The sequence below is a fragment of the Zalophus californianus genome, chromosome 1 (genome assembly GCF_009762305.2).
Source record: "Zalophus californianus isolate mZalCal1 chromosome 1, mZalCal1.pri.v2, whole genome shotgun sequence".
Taxonomy (NCBI): domain Eukaryota; kingdom Metazoa; phylum Chordata; class Mammalia; order Carnivora; family Otariidae; genus Zalophus; species Zalophus californianus.
This window is the reverse complement of record NC_045595.1, coordinates 211,618,920-211,645,413: the sequence shown is the minus strand read 5'-3', so window position 1 is coordinate 211,645,413 and position 26,494 is coordinate 211,618,920. Positions and strand designations below refer to the sequence as shown.

The window sequence follows — 26,494 nt, the reverse complement described above, 5'->3', positions numbered from 1 at the left end:
TTCACTTAGCATGATGTCTTCAAGGTTCATCCATGTTGTAGCATGTTTAGTGTTTCATGCCTTTCCATGGCTGAATAATAGTCCATTGTCTGCTGTCAAAGGCTGAATTGTATGTCCCCATAAATTGATATGTTTGAAGCCTTAATCCCTAGCGCCTCGGAAATGTGATTGCGTTGGAGATACAACCTTTAAGAGGTGATCAAATCCAATCTGACTGGTATCCTTATAGGAAGGAAATAGGACAGAGACCCACACAGGAAAGACACAGGGAGGAAGTGGTGTTTGCAAGCCAAGGAGAGAGGCAAGGCGTCTGGAGAATCCAAACCTCCTGGTAATCGGTCTTAGACTTCCAGTCTCCAGAATTGTAAGAAAATCGGTTTCTGTTGTTTAAGATCCCCGGTCTTTGTAATGAGAACCCTAGCAGACCAGCAATGAGTACACGGACACATGCTAGCCTTCCTAGTGGGTGTGAGGTGGGGTCTCCCGGGGCTTTGGTTTGAGTTCCTCTGACGGCTAATGACGCTGAGCATCTATTCCTGCATTGTGAGCCATTTGTATTTCTTCTTTTAGAGAAATGTCTACTCCTTTGTCCATCTTTAATTTGGGTTTGTCTTTTTGTTGTTGAATCCTAAGAGTTCTTTGTATGTTCTGGATACTGGGCCCTTATCGGATGTGTGATTTGCAAATAATTTCTCCAGTTCTGTATGTGTGAGGGGGGGTGTCCTTTGACACACACAAGTTTTTAATCTTGATGAAGTCCACTTTGTCTATTATTCTGTTTGTGTGTGCTGTGGGTGTCCTATCTAAAAACCGCTGCCTAAGCCAAGGTCATGAAGATTCAAATCTACATCTTCTTCTAAGAATTTTATAGTTCTAGGGCTCACATTTTGGTTTCTGATCCATTTTGAGTTTCTCTTTGTATAAGGAGTGATTAGGGGGCCTAAATTCATTTTCTTGCCTGTGGGTGCCCAGTGTTGGGAGGAATGAGGATCTTAAAAAAATGAGCTATTTTCTCATGGGCTGTGTGCGTAAGCTTGCTGAGCAATACAGGAGGGGGTTGCTGGAGCTCAAGACTGTTAGCTTCCTTGAAAGGGACAGCGGCCCTTCCCTGATGGAGGATCACACCACACAGCAGTTGTTCAACCCTTCGCACTGTGGATTTAGCTCCAGTAAGCAGCATGGGAGCTGTGCAGATGGCGCAAGGGACCACCCCATTTTTCCAACAAAGAACACCATTATTTATCTTGTCCTGCCCTCTGTGCCTCAGCCAAGGAACAGAGAGGACTGAGACGTGTGGCCTTGGAATTACATAAAAAATGGCATGACTTAATCCCCCATGTTCATTACGCAAAGCCGAGGACAATGGTCAACGTGAACGTTCAGTCAGCCGAAATGAGTTATGGCACCCACCAGGCTGCCGGAATAAAAGCGAAGTTCCTTAAAATTTCCCTGCAGCCTTATCACTGGTCAGTATAGGATTTACTTTAAGCTTCTTGAAATATTAAAAAGTAAACTTCAGGTCACACTTTCTACCTCTCTCGGACTCTTGAGAACTTGGTGCTGCAAGGTGGTGCCTAGGTGTGTTTCATTTCCTTTGCGTTGCTGCCGCAACGATAAAATCCGCTGAGATAGAGAGGCTTCAGGGCTGTGGCCAGCTGACCGAGACCCAAGCGACTTCATCCCGGGGCCGCAGAGAGCACGTGGCAGGTTGACCCGCTACTGTGGATGGAGGGCTGATTCTGGTGGACGCCTGGGCGGACCCGGGCCGATCCCCTGGCGTGTTCTGAGATCTGCAGCCGATGCCTGCCGGCCCAGGTTCAGTGATGTGGGCCGGGGCACCCGTGGTTTCCACACCCCGCGCCCCCTGCGCCAGCACCCGTGCCAGCCGCACCACCTGCCCTCCCGCGGCCCCCCACTCCGGCGCGCTCGCCAGGCCGACGGCAGCGCCCCGGACGCACCTCGTTGGAACCTCTTCTCAATCACCAAGCTCCATTTGTGGAACTCGTTCCGGATTTTGGTAAAGAGCCGACACTCGTCCTCCCCCACAAATTCTTCCCCTTCAGTTAAGGAGGTGATGTCATGGTTAAAGGCATTGATTTTCTGTCAAGAAGGAGAACAGAAGTATCAGTGGGGATATTCCAAACACAAGGACGTTTGGAGGTCGCATGGAGGCTGAGGGCGGGTGAGCCACTCCTGGCCACCTTACGGGGTGACAGGCCCCCACGCTCTGCCCTGACTGCCTCGGACTCTCGGGGAGCACACACGGCACCTGTCAGTCCCTGCCCACTGTCCCTCCACCCCAGCCCCTGTTGGTGCTGAGCGGGCCGACCGAGCCCGGGTCAGCTTGCCGGGAGTAAGAAGCAAGTGCGTGAGGCACCAGATCCCTTTCCGGACGACGACGTCCCGACTGGAGGCGATGGGCCGTACTCACTTCTATCAGAAAAAACATCTTTTCATGCTCCTCTTCAGGCACGTCGGAACCATATTTTTGTAACTCCTCTGTTATTTTCTCATAATTTTCCTTTATCTGATTTTCTAACAGGGGCAGAGTTTTCTGAGGAAAACAGAAAATAATGCGCAGACGTGAATATGGACAGGGAAGGAGCAGGAGCTCCCAGGCCTCCTTCTGCTCAAGAGAAGAAGGATGAGGGCGTGTTAGCGGGTGCCAAAGCCACCCGGCCCTCCCCACGGCCCTGCTCCCCGGGGCACAGCCTCACGGACGCGCTGAGGCGTCCACTCCGTGTGGCGCCTCCCCCATCAGAGCAACGCTAGGAACGATTCCTTCTGTGGTCATGTCACAGCCACCCTGCAGGCAGGTGAGAAAGAGCCACTCATCCGGTGGGCTCTGAAAAAGTGGCAGTTGGAATCATCCGAGATTCAGTCACTCTTATGCTGTTCGCAGACGAACACCATCGGGGACTTCTGTCTCTGATGACATGGTGGACGGCAGGCGCCAGCTCCCTCTTCCACCACAAACACCGATAAATGTTGGCTGACAGGTGGAAAGCGTCGCTGGAAGTGCATGGGTGAGTGGGCAGGGACAGGGCAGACACTCCGAGGCACGGCCAGGTGACGTGAGTGCCCTGGGACCGGCAAGGAGAGCAGGAGCAGAGCCAGATTTGGCCTCACGGGGCATTTGTAGCAAAGAAACGTGGAGCTTACGTTTCAGAGCCTGACTTGGCTGGGGCAAAGAATAGATCCGGGTGGGCTTGCTCGAGGCAGGGAGTCTAATGAGCCAGGATCTTCTTTCTACATAAAGCTGGGACCCCAGAGAGCCATGCTCTCCCTATATGGGTCAGCTAGGAACAACCCTGCCCTCCCTCTCCATTCTTGGGGACTGCACGGGACACTGAACCCGGAGCTGAGTGGAAGAACATAAAATCTCTGTAACCACAAGCCAGCCCTCAAACAGGTTTGCCGCCCCAATTTGCATTCCTGGAGGGGTCCCCCAAAACCTCAAGCTGAGAATCTGAAGTGGTTTAGGCAGGAGGCCTTTCCAAGGGGCTGGCAGAAGCAAATCTGCCTCTCCCTGGAGAAACGGATTTTGAACCTGGGCTTCCAAGAATGCCTGCAGATCAAGTTCCAAAACCGACAGGGCCAAAGTCAAAACCCTAACCCAGGTCATTGTGGGGGATGGCCAGCGGAACCCAGAGCACCAAGGCTTCTGACACTGGGATTATCAAGCACAAAATACAACAGAGATGTGTGCAAAGAAATCTTTTTAAGGGATCGCAGTCGGGAAACTGCAAGCGATTGTGTCTAGACAAATTTGAAAAAGAACCACAGGGAGATCTAAAATATGAAATATATGATCATTACAATCACCAAGACATTATGACAGTGGCTGGTAAGGAGAAAGGAAAAGTTGATGCATTGCCAATAAGATTTTAATTTTTAATTAGGCCAAGCGGATCTAGTCTATCTGCTCCCACCCAACGTGTGGGACGAGCAGCATCCACACCATCAGGGAGCTTGCTGGAAATGGAGAATCCCAAGCTGCCCTCGAGACCCACTGAACCAAGCCTGCACCTTCACACGATCCCCAGGAGATCCGTTAGTGGGTCAGTCAGCCCACATGGTGGAGCTTTGGGTTTGTGGGATTCTATTCAGAAAACGGACAGCTCACCATACGACCCAGCAATTGCACTACTGGGTATTTACCCCAAAGATACAAATGTAGGGATCCAAAGGGGTATGTGCACCCCGATGTTTATAGCAGCAATGTCCACAATAGCCAAACTGTGGAAAGAGACCAGATGTCCATCGACAGATGAATGGATAAAGAAGAAGTGGTATATATACACAATGGAATATTATGCAGCCATCAAAAGGAATGAGATCTTGCCATTTGCAACGACGTGGATGGAACTGGAGGGTGTTATGCTGAGTGAAATAAGTCAATCAGAGAAAGACATGTATCTTATGACCTCACTGATATGAGGAATTCTTAATCTCAGGAAACAAACTGAGGGTTGCTGGAGTGGTGGGGGGTGGGAGGGATGGGGTGGCTGGGTGATAGACATTGGGGAGGGTATGTGCTATGGTGAGCGCTGTGAATTGTGCAAGACTGTTGAATCACAGATCTGTACCTCTGAAACAACTAATACATTATATGTTAAAGAAGAAGAAGAAGAAGAAGAAGAAGAAGAAGAAGAAGAAGAAGAAGAAGAAGAAGGAGAAGAAGATAGCAGGAGGGAAAGAATGAAGGGGGAAATCGGAGGGGGAGATGAACCATGAGAGATGATGGACTTTAAAAAAACAAACTGAAGGTTCTAGAGGGGAGGGGGGTGGGGGGATGGGTTAGCCTGGTGATGGGTATTCAAGAGGGCACATTCTGCGTGGAGCACTGGGTGTTATACACAAACAATGAATCATGGAACACTACATCAAAACTAATGATGTAATGTATGGGGATTAACATAACAACAACAAAAAAGAAAACGGACAGCTCTGCAGGTGCTTACACAGATGTGCGTGATGAGTTCAGAGGTCAGCCTGTCTGCCAGGCAGGGGACTGTGGCCCTTCCTTCCTCCAGGAGGACCCTGTAGACAGAGAAGAGAAGACAATGCCCACATCCATCTTGGTGTGGCCAGAAAATGCAAGTCAGCTTTCTGCTGCAGGGAAAGTCAGGTGACTTCCACCTGGATGGGATATCCTGTAACTGGTACCCAACAGATGTTCAGAACTGGCTTGCATGGAATGATGATTCAGTTGTAGTTATTTTGGATACTTCAAAAATGGTATAGAGTTGTACAGAATTGTTGAGTCACTATACTGTACACTTCAAAATAATTCAATGCTGTATGTTAACTAACTGGAATGAAAATTAAAAGCTTAATTTTAAATTGGTATAGGGGAGCCTAGGTGGTTTAGTCAGTTGAGCATCCAACTCTTGATCTCAGCTCAGGTCTTGATCTCAGGGTTGTGAGTTCAAGCCGCATTGGGCTCCATGCTGGCCATGGAGCCTACTTAAAAAAAATGCTATAGGTGATCGCTTCCAGCTGACACATTGTGTCTCATGACATCTGACTATAAAACTGGTCTTTATAAAAATATACGTGGTCACCTACAAATGTGTTTTCATAACACACACACCCTTCTGTGCATAATACACATGCAAGTCTACATGATACATGGCGGTGTAGGGCTTCACAAAAATACACTGATGAGGGGCGCCTGGGTGGCTCAGTTGGTTAAGCGTCTGTCTTTGGCTCAGGTCATGATCCCAGGGTCCTGGGATCGAGCCCCGCATCGGGCTCCCTGCTCGGCGGGAAGCCTGCTTCTCCCTCTCCCACTCCCCCTGCTTGTGTTCCCTCTCTCGCTATGTCTCTCTCCGTCAGATAAATAAATAAAATCTTTAAAAAAAAATACACTGATGAGTATCTATGTGAGAGTGTGGAGGACATTGATGTAGGGGACACACCCTTCCCCAAGGTGAGAACTTAAACCATGAGCTGCTTGGAGGAAGGAAGGCTCATTTTCACTCTATCCAAATTTGTGTTCGCTGAGTTATTACAGGATTCCTTATATTTTAAAGGACTTTTTAGGATAAAAGGCAGCAGGGAACCAGGAGTTTGCAAGCCTATTTGTGAGAGTACACTCACAGCTAAGTGTTGGTCTCCACATCTGTCAATTTTTTAAATTGTGTTTACCACATGTACGTAAAATTTATAGTTTCCCCCAATGCCACTGATTAATAATCAAACTGATGTGGTCCATGATTTGAAAGGCCTCATTTATCATACATCAAATATGTGTACCTGGGTCAATTTCTGGGCTTTCTGATGTTTTTCCCCTATTCTGAGGTATTTATGTGTTTACTCTGGTTGCAGCACCATACCGTATAAATGACTGTAGCAAATTCCCTCCTTATCTGATCTTTTAAAGGTATTTTTTACTACATTTTGTCAATTCCTCTTTTATTTTTCCAGGCAAATTCTGCAGTCATTGTCAAGGTGCAAACACACTCACACATAGACTCCGAATGTCTGCTTTTGGACAGCAACCCTTCTCCCCAGGAAAAACCGAGGCCCCAGGTTGTGGTTCACCCTTGTGAAAATGCGGCCAGGGTACCTGAAATGTGGGTGGTCCTCAAAGAAGTCTCTCTCTTTTTGCAGAGCCTCGGTCAGGGTCACTTGGTCCTGGATATCCTGCTGGCCCCGACACTTGACAATCATGTAGCCCTTCTTCAGGTGACAGACAAGGTTCTGTGCCACATCCACCACCTTGCTTTCAGTACCTCTGTCCACCAGGTCAGGCTTTGTCAAGATTCCTGCAAGCCGGAGCCTTCCGATTAGAGACCGCTCCCCACTCCCTCTCAGCCTGCTGGATGGGACACAGTAGCCCCCGCAGAACTACCGTGCGGGCAGAGCCCCCGGCTGGGGGCAGAACCACAGCTCGGGCTGCACAAAGACCACGAGCCCCTGTGAGCAGCTTGGGGGACTGGCTTCACTCAGGTCTTGGTCCCCATGCCAGAGACACAGTGGCATGTAAAGGCCTTTTAATTTTCTTTCTGCTCAGTGGAAGGGTTCATTCTCTACTGCACTGGTTCTCAAACTTCCCTGTGCAGCAGAAACCCCTTCCCGAGGCAAATCTTAGCGTGCAGGGTCTCGGGCCCTGCCCTGGAGATTCTACCTCAGGAGGTTTGGTGGGGTCGAGGGCCTTGCATTACTGTACATCCTTCATTCGAGGGCCTTGCATTGCTAAACATGCTCCAGTTCTTTCTGGTGCAGGTGGCGGGGGCGGGGCGTGTGGCCCACACTTGGAGAAGCACAGGTCTGGCCAGGACTGGCAGCCTCATTTGCTGAGCCCACTGCAAAGTGAAGGTTACCACCTACGGTTGTCAGGTTCTTCTCTCTTCTTACCTATGGTCCTGTCGCCGTCGGGGTCCACCTCCTCAGCCATGCTCAGCGCCTCTGTGGTGGCGATGTCCACGTTGCAGGGGACCACCACCAAGTTGATCGTCTCCTGCTTAAGGATGTACTTCTTGATGAGTTTCTTGGTCTGTGAGAAGATGAGAGCGTATGAGAGCCGGGACAGGTCCTGACCTTGTACTTGCTTCGGGACCTCAGAGTCCCAGGATATCTCCCCCAAAGAAATGAGCCTGCAGCACAAGCTTGGTGGCATTGTCCAAGCCAGAAGTTACGAGAAACCGAGTTCTCCATGGCAGAAACAGAGCCCTGGGGGCGGGGGTGGGGAAACCACCAGATCTTAGCTCAGGAACTGTCTCCTAAGACTCCACAGCTGATAACCACAGGGAAAAACAAGATGCCAAGAAGTGCTTGACTGTGCCCTAAATCTTTAATCCCTTGGGTGACATTCGCTAGTATGAAAATGTCATTATACTTGTTTCTAATGTTTTCTCTCCCCACATAAAACCCCTTCCTAATACACACCGGCTTAGATACACCACAAAATGTACCTAATAACCATAAATGGGTCACCGTGTAAATCCCACACACGTGTAAAACGGATTTCCGGTTTTGCCCGTTTGCCTTACACTCCCCAGAACGCCTCCATCTGACTCCACCAAGTCAGATGGAGGCCACAGAGACCACCACGCTCTCCCAATGCCCCTCACACCTCCCGATGTCCACTGTCCCAACCCAGCCCTGAGCCCGCTGCTGTCTGGGGCACTGCTCTGCTCCCTCCTCGCCCCGGAACCAAGGCTTTACCTGGTGTCCGATGTCGGCCGGCTGATTGCCCACGGCCACCCTGGTGATGCCAGGGAGGTCTATCAGGGTCAGATCCGGGACATGAGGGGAGCTGACCTCCAGGCTGATTAGCTCATGACTGATCCCCTGTCCTTCCCCGGCAATGGCATTCTGGGCTAGGGAGGGGGGAAACAAGAAAAACTCAGTAGAGCTTAGAGTGGAAGCATCTCCCTAACGGCAGATCCTCCCTGCGTGAGTCACGGATAAGGCACATCTGGAGCAGATTCCTTTCTGGAGCTAAAAGGAACCTCAAAGGCTAACTCAGTATTTTCCTTGCCAGTGGCCAGAACTGTCTCCAGAGAAAAAACATCTAGTGAAGACATCTCTCAAGATCATCCCCACCTGTACCAGCCCAGAGCTGGGCAGACCTGAGTTCTTCCCACTGTCACACCTAAATCTTCCCATTGATGCCATTAGGAAATTAACAACAAAGTAAAATGAAAGCAAATAAAAACACATGGGAACTCTTGAAACACGATCTGGGAACTTAGGGAGGGCAATTTTTTCTTGTGGAAAAATTGATGAGCATTGGTATTCCAATATGGAATTTCATTTTGCTCCTTTCTCCTTAATGATGAAAATTTCAAGATATAAATGTATTTCGGGGGCACCTGGGTGGCTCAATCAGTTAAGCATCTGCCTTCAGCTCAGGTCATGATCCTGGATTCCTGGGATCTCTCAGCGGAGAGTCTGCTTCTCCCTCTGCTCCTCCCCCTGCTCGTGCTCGCTCGCTCTCTCTCTCAGAGAAATAAATAAAATCTTTTTTAAAAAAGATATAAATGGGGTGCCTGGGTGGCTCAGTTGTTAAGCGTCTGCCTTCGGCTCAGGTCGTGATCCCAGGGTCCCGGGATCGAGTCCCACATCGGGCTCCCCGCTCGGCGGGAAGCCTGCTTCTCCCTCTCCCACTCCCCCTGCCTGTGTTCCTGCTCTTGCTCACTCTCTCTCTGTCAAAAAAAAAAAAAAAAAGATATAAATGCATTTCATCAAATTGTTAGCTAATACCACTGGACTCCTTTCTACAAATCCAGAATGGCTTGTTTTATAGCAGTCAGGAACTCAGGACGGGAGTGACAACAACAATGGCCTGTGTGTCATCATCTGCTACCTATATCCATTTACCGGATATCCATTTACCCCAATATCCATTTACCGGACACGCAGTTGTGAGATTACGTCTGGTCCCTGGGGTAAGTGTGACAAAGGCACAGAAAACCTCCAGAAACTCTGCTGGAAAGGGAGGAGAAGCCCTGTGCTGGTGTCCCTCCAGCTGGAATGGGGGCTTTCTGACTAGATCAGGCGGCCTTGGGAGTGACCGCCACACACAACAGAGAAACAACATGGGAGTCTGGTTCTTGATGCTGGAACCCCCAAACCAGCTCTGGGCTGCCTCCCTCCCAGACGTCTATGTGAGAGACAAATAAAATGGGCAGATCACTTAAACCACCGTGTTAGCGGCCCGCTTCCCCAAATGGCCTCCAGAGTCCCTTCCATCACTGTACTCACACTCCTCTGCAGAGTGACCTTCTCCCATCCAGAGAGTCCATCCCTCAGCATCGGGCTCACCCTGTGACCCCCTGTGGCTGACAGGACATCACAGAATGGATCCCAGTAGAGACTGAGAACTCATGCATGGGGGCCCCTCCTCCTTTGCTGCCGAGAACCACCCCCCCCCCCCCCAATCTAAAGAGCCCAGCCTGGCGTCCCGGAGGAGGACAGCCACCACATGGTCATTCCAGCCCTGGGCTTGGGTAGGTGACCCAGGCCGTCCTAGACTGCTGGCCCCAGCCAAGCCAGCTGGGGGGAAGAACTGCCCCGCTGATCCACGGAATCACGAGAAACAAACAGTTCCAAGCCGTTAGGTTTTGAGATCAGTCTGTTATGCAGAAAGGGCCAACTGGTACACACAGTGGTTTTGAGTTTTCTGCCCCGGGAGCCAACCTGACCCCAGCAATCACACAATAACATTTTGACTATCCAACATCCTTCAACTTTGGTAAAACAGTCTATAAGTGCGACTTAGGGCCTCCACCTTCATAAAAGCCAAACTCATTTTTTTCTGCTGCTGAATATGAGGTTATACTACTTTTGTACCCTCCTCAAATGATTGAACCTTCATCGTGACAAACTAGGAAGAAAGTCAAGTCAACATGGAGAAGCTTATTTATTCGCCTCACTCATTCTTAGCAGCAGCCAATAGGGTCACTATGGTTCCTGACTGACTTCGAATGTTACTTCTTGCAGATGCTTCAAGTCGGCAGAGTGATCTGTGTGGTTTGCATTCACTGAGACCTACCACCCGTCAGCCTAAGCTAGGATTATGCACACATGTGCATTTCACTCTTGGAGGAAAAGGCCCAGGAAAAGTTTCTAAAGAGGGTTCAAGGATGGTCCAGAGTGCCTTTTTACCAGGTGAACGGGGAAAGGGGTTCCCCGGCCCCACACCCTGATCCCTCCTCCGTCAGATCTGTGGAGTGGGAAAGCCCTTGAGCAAGGGACAGATACTCCTTGTTTAAAGTTTTTCACATTACTCTCAGATACTTACTTACAAACTAAGCAATAAATGGCTGAGGTCAGATTCTTGTCCAAAGTGCTGGTCTTCACAGGGGTCAAAGAAGAGAAGCTACAAAGGAGCTAGGGCCTGATGCAGATGTGGGCAGGAGAGGGGGTTCCCAGGGGAGCAGGAAGGGCCCAGACAGGGAAGGGTAGGAAAGTGAGAGATGGACACCCTCCCACTTCACACAGGTGACCAGATGTCCAAAGAGGCGATAATGAGTGAACATGAGGCCCTCACCTTTATTGATTTCCACTTCCACCTCCGAAGGGTCTGAAATCTCCATCTCGAAGTCCTGGTAACTGACTTTGCCCCTCCACTCATCCTTGTTCAGGAGCTTCTTCAGCTTCAGTACCAGAGGACATCTTGTAACAATCCCTGGAGACCATGTCCACATCAGTCCTATACTCTGCTCTTAGGGGTCCTAGAGGGTGGCCTTCGACTTTTCCACAATCATCTGGGCAGACCACTAAAACTTTTTGGTCTTGTTCTCTAATACTTGGATGTGTTATGTCCAGGGTGGCCTTAGAAATATGCATCTTGAGTAGGCAGCCCAGGTAATTTTTTGCTCACTAATGCTTGAAAGCCACCACTCTAGGCTTCTTGCTTCATCTCAGAGTTTTGCCATCTGCTCCGGTGGCATGCTACAGTGGGAAACCGCCAAACTCAGGGAAATGTGCTCCATTATTCCCCAGGATACATCATCCACTACCATCAGGAATGCATACTGCTCTCACGAGGCCCCTCACCACAATCCCCCTGCTGTAAACTTCCAGATCCCACCCTCCTCTACATCTGACCTATATTTCAAGGCCCATCTCAGGCCTGCCCCCTTCCCTTGAACCCTCATTGATCCCTCGGCCTTGGTGCTCAAACAGCACCACCAACCAGAGCACCAATCTTTACCTCCCATTCAGAGGGTCACTTCTTGAGAAGGGGCTCAGAAGAGACACCCACATGCACATGGTTCTGGGGGCCCAAATACATTTATTTAGACCTGCCACAAAGTGCAGGTTACATACAATACACATAAAAATGTGCAACATCAGCTATGGACTGAATCATGCCCCCCCACATTCATATGTTGAAAGTCTAACCCCAATATGACTGTATTTGGAGATGGGGCCTTTCTTTAAAAGGGTAATTAAGGTTAAATGAGGTCATAAGAGGTGGAACCCTAACCAATACGACTGGCATCCATACAAAAAAGGGAAGAGACCCCAGACGTGTGCACACAGAGTAAAGGTCATAGGAGGAAACAATGAGATGATCACCTGCACGAGGAGAAAGGCCTGGGGAGAAACCAACCCTGCCAATACCTAGGTGCTGGACTTCCAGCCTCCAGAACTGTGAGAAATAAATTTCTGTTGTTTTAGCCTCCCAGCCTGTGGCATTTTGTTATGGCTGCCTGAGCTGACTCATACAGAGGACAAGTTTTTACCGCTGCCTCTGGGGAGGGCGACCCCCGATAGAGCCTCCAGCACGGAGCTCTTGCCCGAGCTCTGGTCCCCGATGACGGCAATGGCGGGCAGGGCCAGGTCCTGCTCCACGCCCAGGGCCCGCAGGGAGTCGATGAGGTCGATGCAGGGGCGCACCTTCTCCTCATACTGGCTACACAGGCTGTTCTCGGGCTCCTAAAGGAAGCGGAATCAAAGAATTCTGTTATGGCCTGCAGGTCATGTTCCATCAAAGGTGGACAACTTCAATCAGCCTAATACCATAGGTTCATGGAGCTCACAAAAGAGAATGGGAAAGGAACAGAAAGAAAGATTTAAAGAAATAATAGATAAAAATTTCCCAAACTTGAACAATTAACCCAAAGACCAAGAAGCTCAATGAACCCCAAACATAAGAAACATAAACTACATCAAGGCCCATTTTAATCAAATTGCCCAAAACCAGTGATGGAGAGAAAGTGTTTCAAGCGGTCAGAGAACATGTTTACACATCGAAGAGCAAAGATGAAATTTACAGCAGATTTCTCATCAGAAACAATACAAAGAAGAAGATAGTGGAATAACCTTTTTTAAATACTGGGGGAATAATCCACCAACCTAGAATTCCATACCTAGCTAAAATATCTCTTTAACAGATGAAGACAAATGAAGACTTTTTCAGACATAAAAAAGTGAATGAATTCATCACCAGCAGATCAGCACCACAGGGAATATTAGTCCTTCTGCCAGAAGGAAAATGATACTGAATGAAAATCTGAATCTACACAAAGAAATCTGTGCCAGAAATGGTTACTATACTTTTTTAGAATAATGTACATATCTTTAAAACACATATGACCAAACAGAAATAATAGTAACAATATGTTTGTAAGTCAAATTAAAATTCATGACAAAAATAGCATGAAGGAGGGCACCTGGGTGGCTCAGTCAGTTGAGTATCTGCTTTCGGCTCACGTCATGATCCCGGGGTCCCGGGACTGAGCCCCACCTCAGGCTCCCTGCTCAGTGGGGATTCTGCTTCTCCCTCTCCCTTTGCCCCTCCCCCCACCACTCGTGTGCTCTCTGTGTCTCTCAAATAAATAAATAAAATCTTCTAAAAAGAAAAATAGCATGAAGGCTGGGAGGGGAGAAATAGAAGGATTATGGTTTGGAAGCATATGGTTGTAAGGTTCTTGTTTAAACATGAAGTCACATACTACCACTTCAAGGTAGACTTGATTAGTTAAAGATGTATAATATAAACGCTAAAGTAGGCATACTTAATAAACCAACAAAGGAGATAAAAGAATCAAAAAAATAATTTGATTACTTCAAAAGAAGGTAGGAACAGAGAAAAGGGAAATAAAGGTTAGATAAGTCAAACGGAAAACTAATAGCAAAATGGTCTTCTCAAACTTATATTAACAACCACAATAAATATAAATGGTCTAAATATGCCTAGGATAGTCAAAGTGATTTTGAAAAAGAAGAACAAAGTTGGAAGGCTAACATTACCTGATTTCAATATTTATTTAAAAAGCTTCAGTAACCAAAACAATGTGATACTAGTGTAAAAATAGAGAAAGAGATCAATAGAACAGAATATGTATTTCAGAAATAAACTGACATTATGTATGGCCAACTGATTTTCGACAAAAGTGCAAGGGCAATGCTGTGGAGAGATAAGCTTTTAAACAAATGGTGCTGGGACAATTGGACATATATATACACATGAAAAATAACTTGTATTGGGGCGCCTGGGTGGCTCAGTCATTAAGCGTCTGCCTTCGGCTCAGGTCACGATCCCAGGGTCCTGGGATCAAGCCCTGCATTGGGCTCCCTGCTCGGCAGGAAGCCTGCTTCTCCCTCTCCCACTCCCCCTGCTTGTGTTCCCTCTCTCGCTATGTCTCTGTCAAATAAATAAATAAAATCTTTAAAAAAAACCTTTGTATCTATATTCTACACCATATAAAAAAATTGACCCACAATGGATCATAGACCTAAGTGCAAAACCTAAAACTACAGAACTTCTAGAAGAAAACAGGAGAAAAATCTTTGTGGCTGTGGGTTAGGCAATGTTTTCTTTGATATGGCCCCTAAAGCACAATTTATAAAAGAACCATTGATAAATTGGACTTCATCAAAATCGAAAACATCCAATCTTTCAAAAAGACTGTTGAGAGAATAAAAACAAGCCATAATCTGGGAGAAAATGTTTGCAAAACATGTATTTGGCAAAGGATTTATGCCCAGAATATATAAAGAACTCTCAAACCTTGACAAGAAAACAGACATCTGATTAAGAAGAAAATATGAGAGGGGTGCCTGGGTGGCTCAGTCGGTTAAGCATCTGCCTTTGGCTCAGGCCACAATCCCAGGGTCCTGGGATCGAGCCCCGCATTGGGCTCCCTGCTCAGCAGGGAGCCTGCTTCTCCCTCTGCCTGCAGCTTCCCCTGCTTGTGCTCTCTCTCTCTCTCTCTCTCTCTGATAAATAAATAAAAAATTAAAAAAAAAGAAGAAGAAAATATGAGAATGGGCTTTATAATATACCTAGGTTTTTACAGTTCCTTTATATCATGGTGAGAAGTTATTTATATTTTGTGCATCCAGAATCCCCTCACTGTTGGGAGCTAATCAGTTTCCTACCCCTGGCCCCCTTGATGCTAACTTGCTCTTAGTAACTCTCCCTCCTTCCCTCACCCTTCTGGCTACCCATGTATCCCCACCTCGTCCTCCTCATATACTACCCTGACCTCAATCTCTCTCCCTTATAGCGATAGTCTTGAATAAAATCCTCCTGGCCACGGGGTGTCTGGGTGGCTCAGTTGGTTAAGCGTCTGCCTTTGGCTCAGGTCATGATTTCAGGGTCCTGGGATCAAGCCCCATGTTGGACTCCCTGCTCAGCAGGGAACCTGCTTCTCCCTCTCCTCCCTGCTCGTGCTCTCTCTCTCTCTCTCTCTCTCTCATAAAAAAAAAAGATCCTCCTGGCCATGTTTTCAACAAGCACCTGCTGCAATTTTTCTCTATGACGAACTTCAGAAAGGTCTAGAGCACACCTCCCGAGGGAGAGCCCTGGGGTGGTCATGCCAGGAGCCTGGCTACATCTTTGTACCCACCAGGCTCCAGCTTAGCCCTCCTCATGGGTTCTTTTTTGTTTTCATTTCTTTTTATCACCCATTCACAAGAGTTTATACAACATGAATAACAGTGATAGTGCATGAACCAACTACCTGAATTAAGAAAACACATAATCCAAAAAAAAAAAAAAAAGAAAAGAAAACACATAATCTCAGTATGCAAGACACTCCATGTACGCTCCCTTATCACCTTCTTGCTGTTTCCCCTTCCCCCACTGAGGGTCCCTCCATCTTGAGGCTCATGAGAACCATGTTCTTGTTCTTCTTGATGGTTTTACCACCTACCCATCTTTGAGCAATACATTGCTTCCTGCTGCCTGATTTGGAAGTTTATATAAATGGGACCACACCATATATTTCTTCTATGACTTGACTCTGTTTCACCACTGTTTTTTACGTCTCAGTGCCTTGATTCCCACTCCTATACAGAATTCTGCCACACGAGCATTCCACTGTCTACAGATGTGTCCGCCATTCCCGGGCACTTGTGTTGATTCTGGGTTTTGCCATCATAAACACCATTATGAACATGGCTCTCAGTGGGTACCCGCAAGAGTTTGTATAGTGGTTCTCAAACTTGAGCACAAACAGGATCACCTGGAGGGCCTATTAAAACGTAGATGGCAGACGCACCCCTGGAGTTCCTAGTTCTTTAGGTTTGCGGGAGATGGAAGTGTGGGGAGTATATTTGTATTTCAAACTTTTCAGGCCTTGTTGAGGATCCTGGTTTGGGGACCACACTTTGAGAACCAAGGTTTACACCTAGAAAGGGAATTGCTACATTATAAGACACACCCATTCAACGTGCCTGGAAAAGGCCAAGCTACAGCCAAGCATGTGGGTGTGGGTGGGGTGAGTTCTTACTGCCCCATAAGCTGCTGGTTACAGTCGGGCAAGAGACACAGTTATATTAGGGACAGTCTTATCTTTCCATGTCCTTCAATGTGGCTTTTAATATTGTTTCAAATATTGTTTGGCATTGATTATGAAAATGGGGTCAACTTGAAAGAGGCTGATGATCCATGACCTTAAGACACGTGACAGCAGTAAAGGGGGCTCTCTCTCATGAAGTAAATACTATTATCATTCCCACTTGGGAGACGGGAAGCCAGGCTTAGAAGCCAGGGAGGAATAGCTGTCTTATAAATGAGATCATACAGCTGCAAATGTCTGCATTGGGATAAAATTCAGATCAGAGTGATTTCAGAGGCCAAGTTTGGTTCCCACCAAAAATAAGTCTTGATTCTGGCGAAAAAAGGCACCCCATGTGAGGGAGTCTTACAGTGACACCTCAGGGGTGCAGCTGGAGATGGAACCAGGCTGTGGGCGTGGGACAGCACAGTGGTCCTTGCGCCCGGAGCCCAGGCCAGTTCCCAAGGGAGCCCCGTCAGCATTCAGCATCTTGCCTGGCTTCCCAGGCTTAAATTGCACCCCATCCACCAGTGTCGGCCAAGGCAAAGCATGGACACCACCCTGGGCGGCCAGATGGGCCCCAGCTGAGCAAGTGAGGGATCACATCGGCCAGCATGGTAGGAGAGATAAGTAAGCAGCATCCTGGGGGGCGGGAGGGTGGGTGGGCAGCAGCATCACGGTCTACAAGGGCAGCCCTCAGACACAGCTTCTGCCCACACGGATGGAGGTTTTCAGGCAGCAACTTACTGTGTCCTGATTTTTCCCTGCCTTATCAGCCAGTCCATTTAGTAACAGATGACTGGATCCAGGATCTGAGTCAGTGATTTTTCCTTTAGAATTAACCATCTTCTTCTTTTATGAGTGCGGCCTAAAATCAAGCACATCAGGATTCACACCATTGAGAAGCCAGGCATCTTCAGCCCCAGAACCACACCCACTACGAGACCCAGTGGACAGGCTGTGGGCTCCTTAACTCTTTAGGGACTGGAAAAAAATTGACGAAGAGCCAAATGATGGATGGAGACAGACCTGCCTACCAGTTCAGCTGTCTTCAGGAATGTGCTCCCAGATCCCAAGAGTCTTTCCAACTAGGTATTTCCTGTTACAATTTTAGGTTGAACATCAAAAATTTCTTCGCCATAAATTTAAATAGCGGCAAAGAATGAAATGACAGAGGCGTTTTTAAGATTCACATGTAGGGGCGCCTGGGTGGCTCAGTCGGCTAAGTGTCTGCCTTTGCCTTGGGTCATGATTCTGGGGTCCCGGGATAGCGTCGGGCTCCCCACTCAGCAAGGAGACTGCTTCTCCCTCCCTCTGAACCCCCACCCCCACTCCCACCCCGCAATGCGGGCGTGTGCATGTGAGCTCTCTCTCTCAAATAAATAAGTAAAATCTTTAAAAAAAATAAAATAAAATTCACATGCAAAAGTAAAATTACTATAGAACCACTTCCAATGTAGCTGCAAGATTCTGAATATTGCGGAGATTTGATACCCAAACTTATAGTTGAAAAAAATACCCGAACTTTAAGTTCTTTTACTCTGTTCCCTTTGCTACCGGCTTCCTATTTTTATTCCATTTCCCCCGTGTAAGTGTATCTTAATGTCCTTTATTCTATTTTTTCCAGTTTTATTGAGAAATAATTGACATCCATCTCTGCATAAGTTTGAGGTATACAGCATGATGGTTTGATTTACATACTTTGTGTATTTTGAACCTATTCTGATTACCACAACAGGTTTGGCTAACATCTACCTTCACATATAGATACAATATTATTTTGTTTTGAAAGAAGTTAATCAACAACTTTAGCATACTTGTCTGTATCCAAAAAATACATACAGAGATATTTGAAATTCACTTTTAAAAATGTCTGGAACCACAATATTAAATATTAAATTTTACACATCTAATAGTCTTGGGTAAAAGTAAGTGAAAATTTTTCCGTAACTTGAAATAAATGTTATGAAAAATATAAAGCACCTCCTTACCTCCAATACACCTTCCTTTTACCTTGACGACGTAATGCTGACTAGTTGAACAGAACTGCAGAGCTGTTCTCCTACACCTCCTTGAAAGCATGCGAAATTTACAAATTAGACCACAAATGGGTGAGTAAGTGTGAGTGCTCATCAAGGTCCCATTGCTGAGAACGGTGGGCAGGGGACACGCAATGAAGCAAGGTCATAGTTCTCCGAATCCTTTTAGTAAATCTTAAATATTTTAGTTCTAAGATAGATGGATAAAGCAGAGAGCCTTACTGTGAATTTACTGCCTGAATCAATGATTTTTTTTCTGATGCTCTCTGTGCTTCTTTTCATAAGAGCTTCCCCCAAGAGCTATGCAGTCGTCCTTTAACATTGGGACAGTTGAGGGGTGCCTGGATAGCACAGTCAGTTGGGTGACTGACTCTTGGCTTCTGCTTGGGTCGTGATCTCAGGGTAGTAGGATCGAGCCCCGCGTTGGGATCCGCGCTCAGTGAGCGGGGTCTGCTTGAGATTCTCTCTCCCTCTGCCCCTCCTGCTCATGCTCTCTCTCTCAAATAAACAAATAAATCTTAATAAGTAATAAATATTGGGGCGGTTGAAAGAGCCAGGTTAAAAAAACAAAAGGGAGAGAGGGATGTATTCCTTTTATCGCAAGTGGGAGAAAGGTTTTTTGAAAGGCAATCAATTGTAAAGAGTACTTATGGACTATGGCAATCTGGAAATTTACTTTCTTACCTCCCCTCCTCCACTACCATGCCTCTGGAAATGCTTTGTGTGCTCAGGGGGTCCCCAACTGGGGCCCCAAGTTGAAGACCACAGCCGCCTCAGTTGGCCCTAATGCACCCAGACAGGTGGCATCGGTGGTCCCTAGGGCTTGTACCCTCATGACCACGGGTTATTTTTGGTCAACAGAAGATTTTGTGAATACATTTCCCTCCTCTGTTTCATAAAATGACATTCCTTTTACACAAAGTCTTACCCGTACATCTTAAATAAGTTTGCACCTTTCACAGATCATCTTTGAAGATCACTTTGGATGTCAGGAGCAGGGCAATCTCAGTAATTAAAGCCCGTTTCTTACTTATCCATTACACTCCACGTCCTGCTGCACCTGTCAAACCGAACTGAATGCATTCCCGCATTTTGGCCTTGATGGAGTCAAGTTCTCAGCCCCAAACTGCTCATAAAATGTCTAACCCATACAGAGTGTTTACAGACAAGACTGCGGGGAGTTCTGAGGTGGGCACACCACCCCCACACCTCTGTCCATGCTCATCTTCCTCACCCCCCAGCAGCCGGGGAGGCCTCTTCACTCACTGCCAAGGTTTGGGGCAGGGGGTGGAGATACTAGCTAGGGCGGGTCTGTGAACTCTCTGGCGTCCACTGTCCATTGAAGGTGGCTGTCCAGCTGCCCCTTGCACTTTGGATTTCAGAGGGGGCAAGTCTACCAGCGGCTTCCACACCCAGACACCATCCACCAGCAGCGTCACTGGAGAATCTCTGCGGTTGGGGGCGGGGGTGGCATCCAGGGTGCCCAGTGGGCTGCTCCCTGTGTGGGAAAGCCTTCTCAGCCCAGACCTCACAAAGGTCTCCCAATCCCTAATAAGAACCACCTACCAGTGCGTCCTGCTGAATGCCTGATTCAAAGTCCGAAACTTGCCCAACAAAATTAAGTCCAGTTTTAAACATAATCCTGGCAGAACTCACATTTACTTTTTCTCTGGATGTTTTGCCTTCCAAAAACCCACTGACATTTAAATTTTTCATGATGGAAGGGGAGAACATCTTGTGCATTAGACCTGATGTACTCTACCTAGCCATGCTGAGCTCAGTGCTGGGAAGTGGGGGGCGGGGAGGGAAGCCAGGGAGGAAATGCGGGCGGAGGGCTGTCCACATGACAGGGGTTCCTGGCCGTCCTGGCCAGCAGCTCTGTTCCAAAGTGGAAAACTGACAGAGTTAGACATTTTAGGAGCCGTTTGGGACTGACAGCTGGGGGTTGCATCGCTTGACCCTGCTTCTGACAAAAACCCGGTTTAAAATTTGACCAAATAATTTCGAGAATCCTACATGCACAGCTCAGCACTCATCCGTGATGGAGAGTGCAGGTCTCCGGGCCTGGTTCCCTCTGTCAGCCCCCAAGACGGTCTTACCTTCCTCATCCCCGAAAACTAGAATGTCCCCCGCTCAGTCCCACCCCGCTGCACAAGCCACAGCGAAGGGAGACCCTGGGCAGCCCTCCATCGCCCGGCTTGCGGCTACGCTGGAAAGGGCACTCCCCCCCCCCCACCCCGGACGCCTTGGTCCTCCCACCTGCCGCTCCTTCCTACTGGGCTGCTCAGCTACTCAGAACGCCCTCTAGCGGGAGCCCTCCGCTCGAACCTCCCTGTACTCAGCCGGATAGTGCAGACCCCTTGTCTACGCACTCCCACTGTCGACTTGTCTGGTTGGCACTCCTTAGCAGTGTGAAAAGTAATAAAATTAAAACCTCACTAAGGTAGTGGAGAGGCCGGAAGGGGCCTGTACCATTCCTCCTCAATCATACCAAGGACTGTCAATCACAGACCCCAACAGTAGAGAATCATCAATTAGAGGCCCCAACGGGGCCTCTAATTGCACACGGCAACTCCTACAAGAGATCGGCCACTCCTGCAACTCAGCCAACAAGAAACTGCCATCTCCCTGAAACCCTTCCATTTCTCCAATGGACTTACGTTCAAACAGCCCCTCCCAACCCCCTTCCAGAAAACAACGTTCCTGTCCTTTTGTTTGTTGGACTTGTCTAGGGTTTGGCCAGAGCTTGCGTATCCCGGATTGCAGATCTCGGCTATTCCCAAATAAACCCACTTTCGCAGGCAAAACAACTCATTGTTTTATTTTTAGGGGTAATAGCAGGAAACATAAAAGGATCTAAGCGATGGTCCACCTTTAAGGTGGGCTTGGGGGCCCCGCAGCGGTGGAGATGAAACTTTCTTAGTGTGCACCCCTTGACTAGCTCCCTGGGAGACCCCCTTGGCCGCCATCCCCTCTGCCTGCGCACCTTCCCCAGCAGAGAAGCCCGCAGGGCTGGGTGGGTGGGGGGCTGTTTCTGATGAGTCATCAGGAGCATTAGCACCCTGTTGGCCTGGAGCAGAATCCGGCGTGCTTGAGTCCAGCCAACATCTCCATCACTATTATCACCATCATTACCGTAACTAGCTTCTGCAATCTCCCGTGCCCCCTGGGGAGCTGGTCTCCGCAGCCACCAACCCGCCCGCCCCCGCAGCTCGCTGGAAAGTGCCGGGACCCAGAAGGTGCCGGATCCAAGAGCGCGACACTCACCTGTCCCCGCGCGGCCGCGAGCGTCACCGGCAGCCCCTCTGCTTTTATGCAGCGCCAGGCGCCGCCCCTCCCTGCCCGCCCGCCGCCCCCCGCCCCCCCCCCCCCCCCCCCCCCGAGCCGCCGCCGGGGAGAAACGAAACTCCCTGTAAGCAAGGGAGGGGGGCCGGCGCGGCGCAGAAGCGAACCGAACACCCCACCCCCACTGCCTCCCCTCGACCACCGGGAGCCCGCAGGTCGCTGCGCCCCCGGGTGGGCCCATCTGCAGCCTCTGCCGGGCGCTCGGGGTGTGGTGGTGCCCATCCCGGGCCCGCGCACTCGGATCCCTGGGAGCTGGAGGGAAATGCAGACCTCGGGGCTACGACCTGCTGAATCAGAAACTCAGGTGCAGGGCCCCCGAAGCCAGTTTGAGAACTGCTGCTCTATTAGCCTGGAGTCATCCAGAGCTGAAGGTAGTCTTGAACCTAGGCAATCCCTTAATGCCTGGTCTTCCGAACAGGTGCACTGATAATTGGGTGTCTTAAAATCCTGCTAGTGGTTCCCCCGGATCAGTCCAACCCCAGCAGGGATTCGCAAGCGTTCATTCTACGTTAATGACCGACAACCGCCCTCCCCTTCCCCTACAGTGCTCCCCCAGCCAACTTCCCCTCCCCATGCAGAAAGTAGTTGTCCTTAAAAATAGAAACAATTTTACCACCAAAAGATGGGTTTATTTGGGAATAGCAGAAACATGGTAAATCGGGACAAGCAAGCTATGGCAAAACCATAGGCAAGTCCAACAAACAGGGGAGGAACAATATGTTACGGAGAAGATGCAGGAAGTCGGGAGGGGCTGTTCTGAACAAAAGTCTGTTGGAGAAAAGCAAGCGTTGGGGTGATGGCAGTTTCTGGCTGGCGGAATTGCAGGGGTGGCCGATTTCTGGTGGGAGATGCAGAGTGCAAGTTTCCCTGTTGGGCCCTAACTGATGGTTCTCCCCTGTTGTGGAGTCTCCTGCTGGGTCTGTGATTGGCCTGTGATTGATGACCTTTCCTGTCATGACTCCCAGGGGCACGGCTCCCCTACCAGCCTCCCCATTTAGCATCTGGAATCCACTTCAGTGAGCTTCTCTTTATTTTCACTAGACCCGCATCATCTTCTTCCTTGCCCACCTCAAGACCTCTCTGGAGTCGGGCTCATCTGATTTCTCCAGGATGGCGATGGGTGGAAGGCGGAGGCCGAGGGCAAGCAGGCCCAAGAGTGGCCCTCCGTGGGTGGGGAATACCATTTCGTTTTGGAAGAGGCCGGCCCCTACCTCCATTCTCCTTAGCTCAGCTCGGAGTCGAAGACAACAAGCTCCCCAAAGACCGTGTTAGGAAGGGTCAACCCCCACTCCACTCGAAGGCCCAGAACCTGCCTCAGCTCCAAGCCTGGGGTCAGGAAAAGATTAGATGGATGGGAAGGAGGCCCCACAACGCGGATGAAGTCCCCTTGCTCTGCAGGGCCCGGTGCCGGGGGCCGGGCAGGCCCAGCTAGCATGGCCTGGCGGAAGAACACGGGCGAGGAACTTTGGTCCAGCCACTCATCGCTCTGGGCCTCAGTTACTTCCTAGTCATGAGGAAGAGTTACACCATTTCTGGATGGGCTGTGAGCAGGCTGGAGGAAAATGCACGGATACACAGCAGAGTGTGAGCAGGCGTGCAGAGAGACATCAGTCCGAGGAATGATGGGACTTTTTCAAACACAGGACGCTCTCCCCAGCCACTCTTGTTGAGGAATGAAATCAGAAAGAAACCAGAAATCAAAAGTGACAACCGGGTGGAACCGGCCAACCCCAGAGCCAGGACTAGGGGAGGTGAGTGATCCGTCTGCCGTGCAAACTGAAGGCGCCGCTCGCCCGCTGGCTCTCGGTGGCGCGAGCACCTCCCTACATTTGGCGCCCACACACTCCACAAGCCTCCCCTTCGCAACTCCAGGGACTCCTGGTCTGAGATTCTGGTACGTCGCTGTTTCTAATGTGCTCATTATATGAAGTTCCCTGAAGAGGCCAGGGGCTTGTGAGGGGTGTAATTCAGAAATAATACAATAATGACTTCCATGTGCTGAGTAAGTATGTGCTACATGTCAGCCTATAAGACTAAGTCACCTTCACATCCATCCTATGAGAGGAGTAGGGTTATCACTCCCTTTTTACACGTGAGGAGACAGAGACCAGGATCAGGTCACTGCTGGCTTGCATAGCTCAGAAGTGGCCAGGAAGCAGGAGAGCTATGACTGTAATCTTGGGTTTTAGTCCTGTGCTCTGGAGCATCTCCCCTTCTGTCTTCCAGAAGCCCACAGCCTTCCACCTGAATTACCGACGATTCCTTCTCCACTAAAAACAAACAACAAAAAACCCACGGATTACTCTCTATTCTACCAAATAAGTGTCAAACTCTTAGCCTTTGAGAATTGTCCTTCAGGCTCCACACCCTATCGAGACATCCCTAAACGCAGCCCACAGTTCTGTCGCCTGTCCTTCCTCCTAGGCTCCCAGAGACATTCTCCTCCCCTGCCAAGTCCTCCCCGCCCCCTGCCCCCCATGATACTCCCTGTCTGTGCAGCTGCCCTGGGGAGCTCCTTCCAGCCCCCACTCAGCCCCCTATCTTAGCTCAGTCTCAGATGCTCCTGCATCTCTGATGGATGTTGTGGATAACGGGGGGGGGGGGGGGGGGGGGGGGAGGCGGCTATCACCTCAATGGGGGTGTCACGTCCACAAAGGCAACCTTGCATCCCTGCAGTGCCTACCACCCACCGACAGCAGGTACTCAGTAAGCATGGGCTGAATTTAACCGGACTGAGGGGACCAGCAATCCCAGCCCCTGGGGCTCCCACCATGGTCAGCCGGTACTGTCCTCTTACTATTGTTTTCTGCGTTCATTTAAAGGCACCTGGCGAAAACAGAGCATCCATGGGAAGCATAGTAGCAGACAATCACATTGACCCCAACCCCTGCTGCTAGCGCAGTCACAGGTGCCCAGGGCACTCCAGGTCTCGCTGGCCCTCGTCCAGCCCTCTCTTCACCTGCCAGGCCGGGCCCTGACCCGCTGAGGACAGCCATGCTCGAGTTCATGGGAAGCCATGCCTGGCAAGCTCCGAAGCATCGCTCCCTACCTCCAAGCCAGTGCATTTCCGTCCGGCTTAAATGCTGTAGGGTGCCCTACTGCAGGACTGGGAGTGGGTGGGGTATTCCTAACTGCTTGGCTTGGTGTGCCAGGCCTGCCCGGGCGCAGCCTCACCTGGCTCAGCCCCACTCTCACTGCTTAATGTAACACCTTGCCCACTACACACAACTCCTCCTGCTCAGGGGTGCTCCTCCTCCTACCCCTGCACGCTGGGCTTCTTCCCAGCTCACAGCCTCCCGCCATCTTTCCCAGACCTGGTGGACCTGCTTCCTCAGGGCGCCAGGTTCCCTCCTATCCCCAACCCCAACGCAGCCTCATCACACTACCTTGACCTCTGTGCACGCCCGTTCTGCCACCAGGTTGTCCACAGGGCAGCACCAGGCCCGTGGGATCTAGCAGAGTTCGTGGCACATAGTATTTCCATAGATGTTTCTAGAATGAACTAATGAGTGAATGAATGGTGAGTCCGAGGACAGGCTCTGATCCTACAGACAGTGTCCTCAGATGGCCCCGGGGGAATTACCCTAAGCATCTCCTCCCCGATCTCGCGTTTCCCAGACAACTCGGTTACATTCTCAGTTTCTTTTCTTCTTCCTAGAGAGCGGAAACGAAAGTCTTTCGAGCTGGGGGAGGGAGGCTGGAAGAGGAGGGGGCGAGGCCGGGAGGATGAGGAAGGAGCGGAACCGGAGGAGGACGGGTGGCGCCGCTGGAGGCTCTCCCGCCCGGGTTCCTCTCGCAGGTGCTGCTCCGCCTGGACGCCGTCCTGCGGGGGCGGGGGCGGAGGGGGCGGGGCGGAAGGGGCGGGGGCGGAGGGGGCGGAGCCAGAGGAGGGGGCGGAGCCAGAGGAGGGAGCCGTCCTGGGAGGAAGAGGGATGGCGCGGGTGGAGGCTCTCGGGCCGGGGCTCCGCTCGGATGTCCAGCTCGGCCTGGACGCGGTTCTGCGGGTGTCCGGGAGGGGGAGGGGGAGGGGGAGGGGGCGGGGGTGGAGAGGGGGGGAGGTCTCGGGGTGGGGGGCGGCGCTCGCGGGGCGTCTGACGCCGTCGGGGCCGAAGGGCCGAGCAGTGCGCCCCCGCGCAGCGGCCTTTCCCCGCTGCCCGGAGCGTGAGTGTTCTTTGCCCCTTTTGTTTTCTCCTCCGTAGACCCGCGCCATGGATTCGTGCTTCTCGAAGGAGGGGCCGGCAGCATTGGCTTCCCCTGGAAGCTTGTAAGAACTACGGGGTCTAGGGCCACCCCCAGACCACTGAATCAATCTGCATTTTCAGGGGATTCTCCAGGAACTGTGTGAAAGCTTCTTTTTCCGATAAGGGAGGCAGTAGCACCGTGACCTGCCTTCCCAGGACCTTTCCCAAAGGGCCTCTGGAAACTGGGAGCAATCTGTTCTTTCCACCAATTCTCAAATTGCAACCCAGGCCGCTTCATTCCTCCTCTGCCTGCGACTGGGCTCAGTATTTCATACTATAGAAAGTGGGATGCTTGCTTGGGCAGCCCATATAGAGTGTAGGAAGTGGAGAGACCCCCACACACTTGATCTTAGCCGAAAGGCCGAGAAACGATGTGACCCCCACACAGTATCTCTATTAAAAATGCCATCCCTTGGCTGTGGAGCATCCATGCCATATTAGCCCTGTCAGGTACTGGGCCAATTTCTTTACACGCCATCTCCAATAGAGCAAGAATCAGTCAAATAGGAAGTGAAGGCTCAGAGAAGTGGACTCCTTTGCCCCAAATCACACAGCTAGTGAGAAATGGCGACTCCTTTCCACATTTTCGCTAGCCATCCTGTTCTCTGTGTTGCCTTTG

General features: G+C 50.0%; 1 protein-coding gene across 5 annotated transcripts in view; it reads right to left on the bottom strand.

The window, feature by feature from the left end:
- Window positions 1-22,060, bottom strand: part of MX1 (MX dynamin like GTPase 1) — a 32,192-nt gene extending 10,132 nt beyond the window's left edge. The window contains exons 1-11 of one of the 5 annotated variants that reach the window (XM_027583498.2): window positions 21,905-22,060; window positions 18,242-18,321; window positions 16,998-17,118; window positions 12,207-12,399; window positions 11,006-11,143; window positions 8,176-8,330; window positions 7,366-7,504; window positions 6,575-6,773; window positions 4,965-5,043; window positions 2,432-2,554; window positions 1,959-2,100 (exon numbers count right to left, since the gene is read on the bottom strand). In XM_027583498.2, coding sequence (XP_027439299.2) covers window positions 1,959-2,100; window positions 2,432-2,554; window positions 4,965-5,043; window positions 6,575-6,773; window positions 7,366-7,504; window positions 8,176-8,330; window positions 11,006-11,143; window positions 12,207-12,399; window positions 16,998-17,096 — 1,267 coding nt within the window. In that variant the 5' untranslated portion in view covers window positions 17,097-17,118; window positions 18,242-18,321; window positions 21,905-22,060. Of the gene's footprint in view, window positions 1-1,958; window positions 2,101-2,431; window positions 2,555-4,964; window positions 5,044-6,574; window positions 6,774-7,365; window positions 7,505-8,175; window positions 8,331-11,005; window positions 11,144-12,206; window positions 12,400-16,997; window positions 17,119-18,241; window positions 18,322-19,217; window positions 19,380-20,388; window positions 20,512-21,275; window positions 21,427-21,556; window positions 21,626-21,904 lie in introns of those variants that run through there. The other 4 variants (XM_027583495.2, XM_027583497.2, XM_027583496.2 and 1 more) reach the window with 4 other exon arrangements.
- Window positions 22,061-26,494: the final 4,434 nt, after the last annotated feature.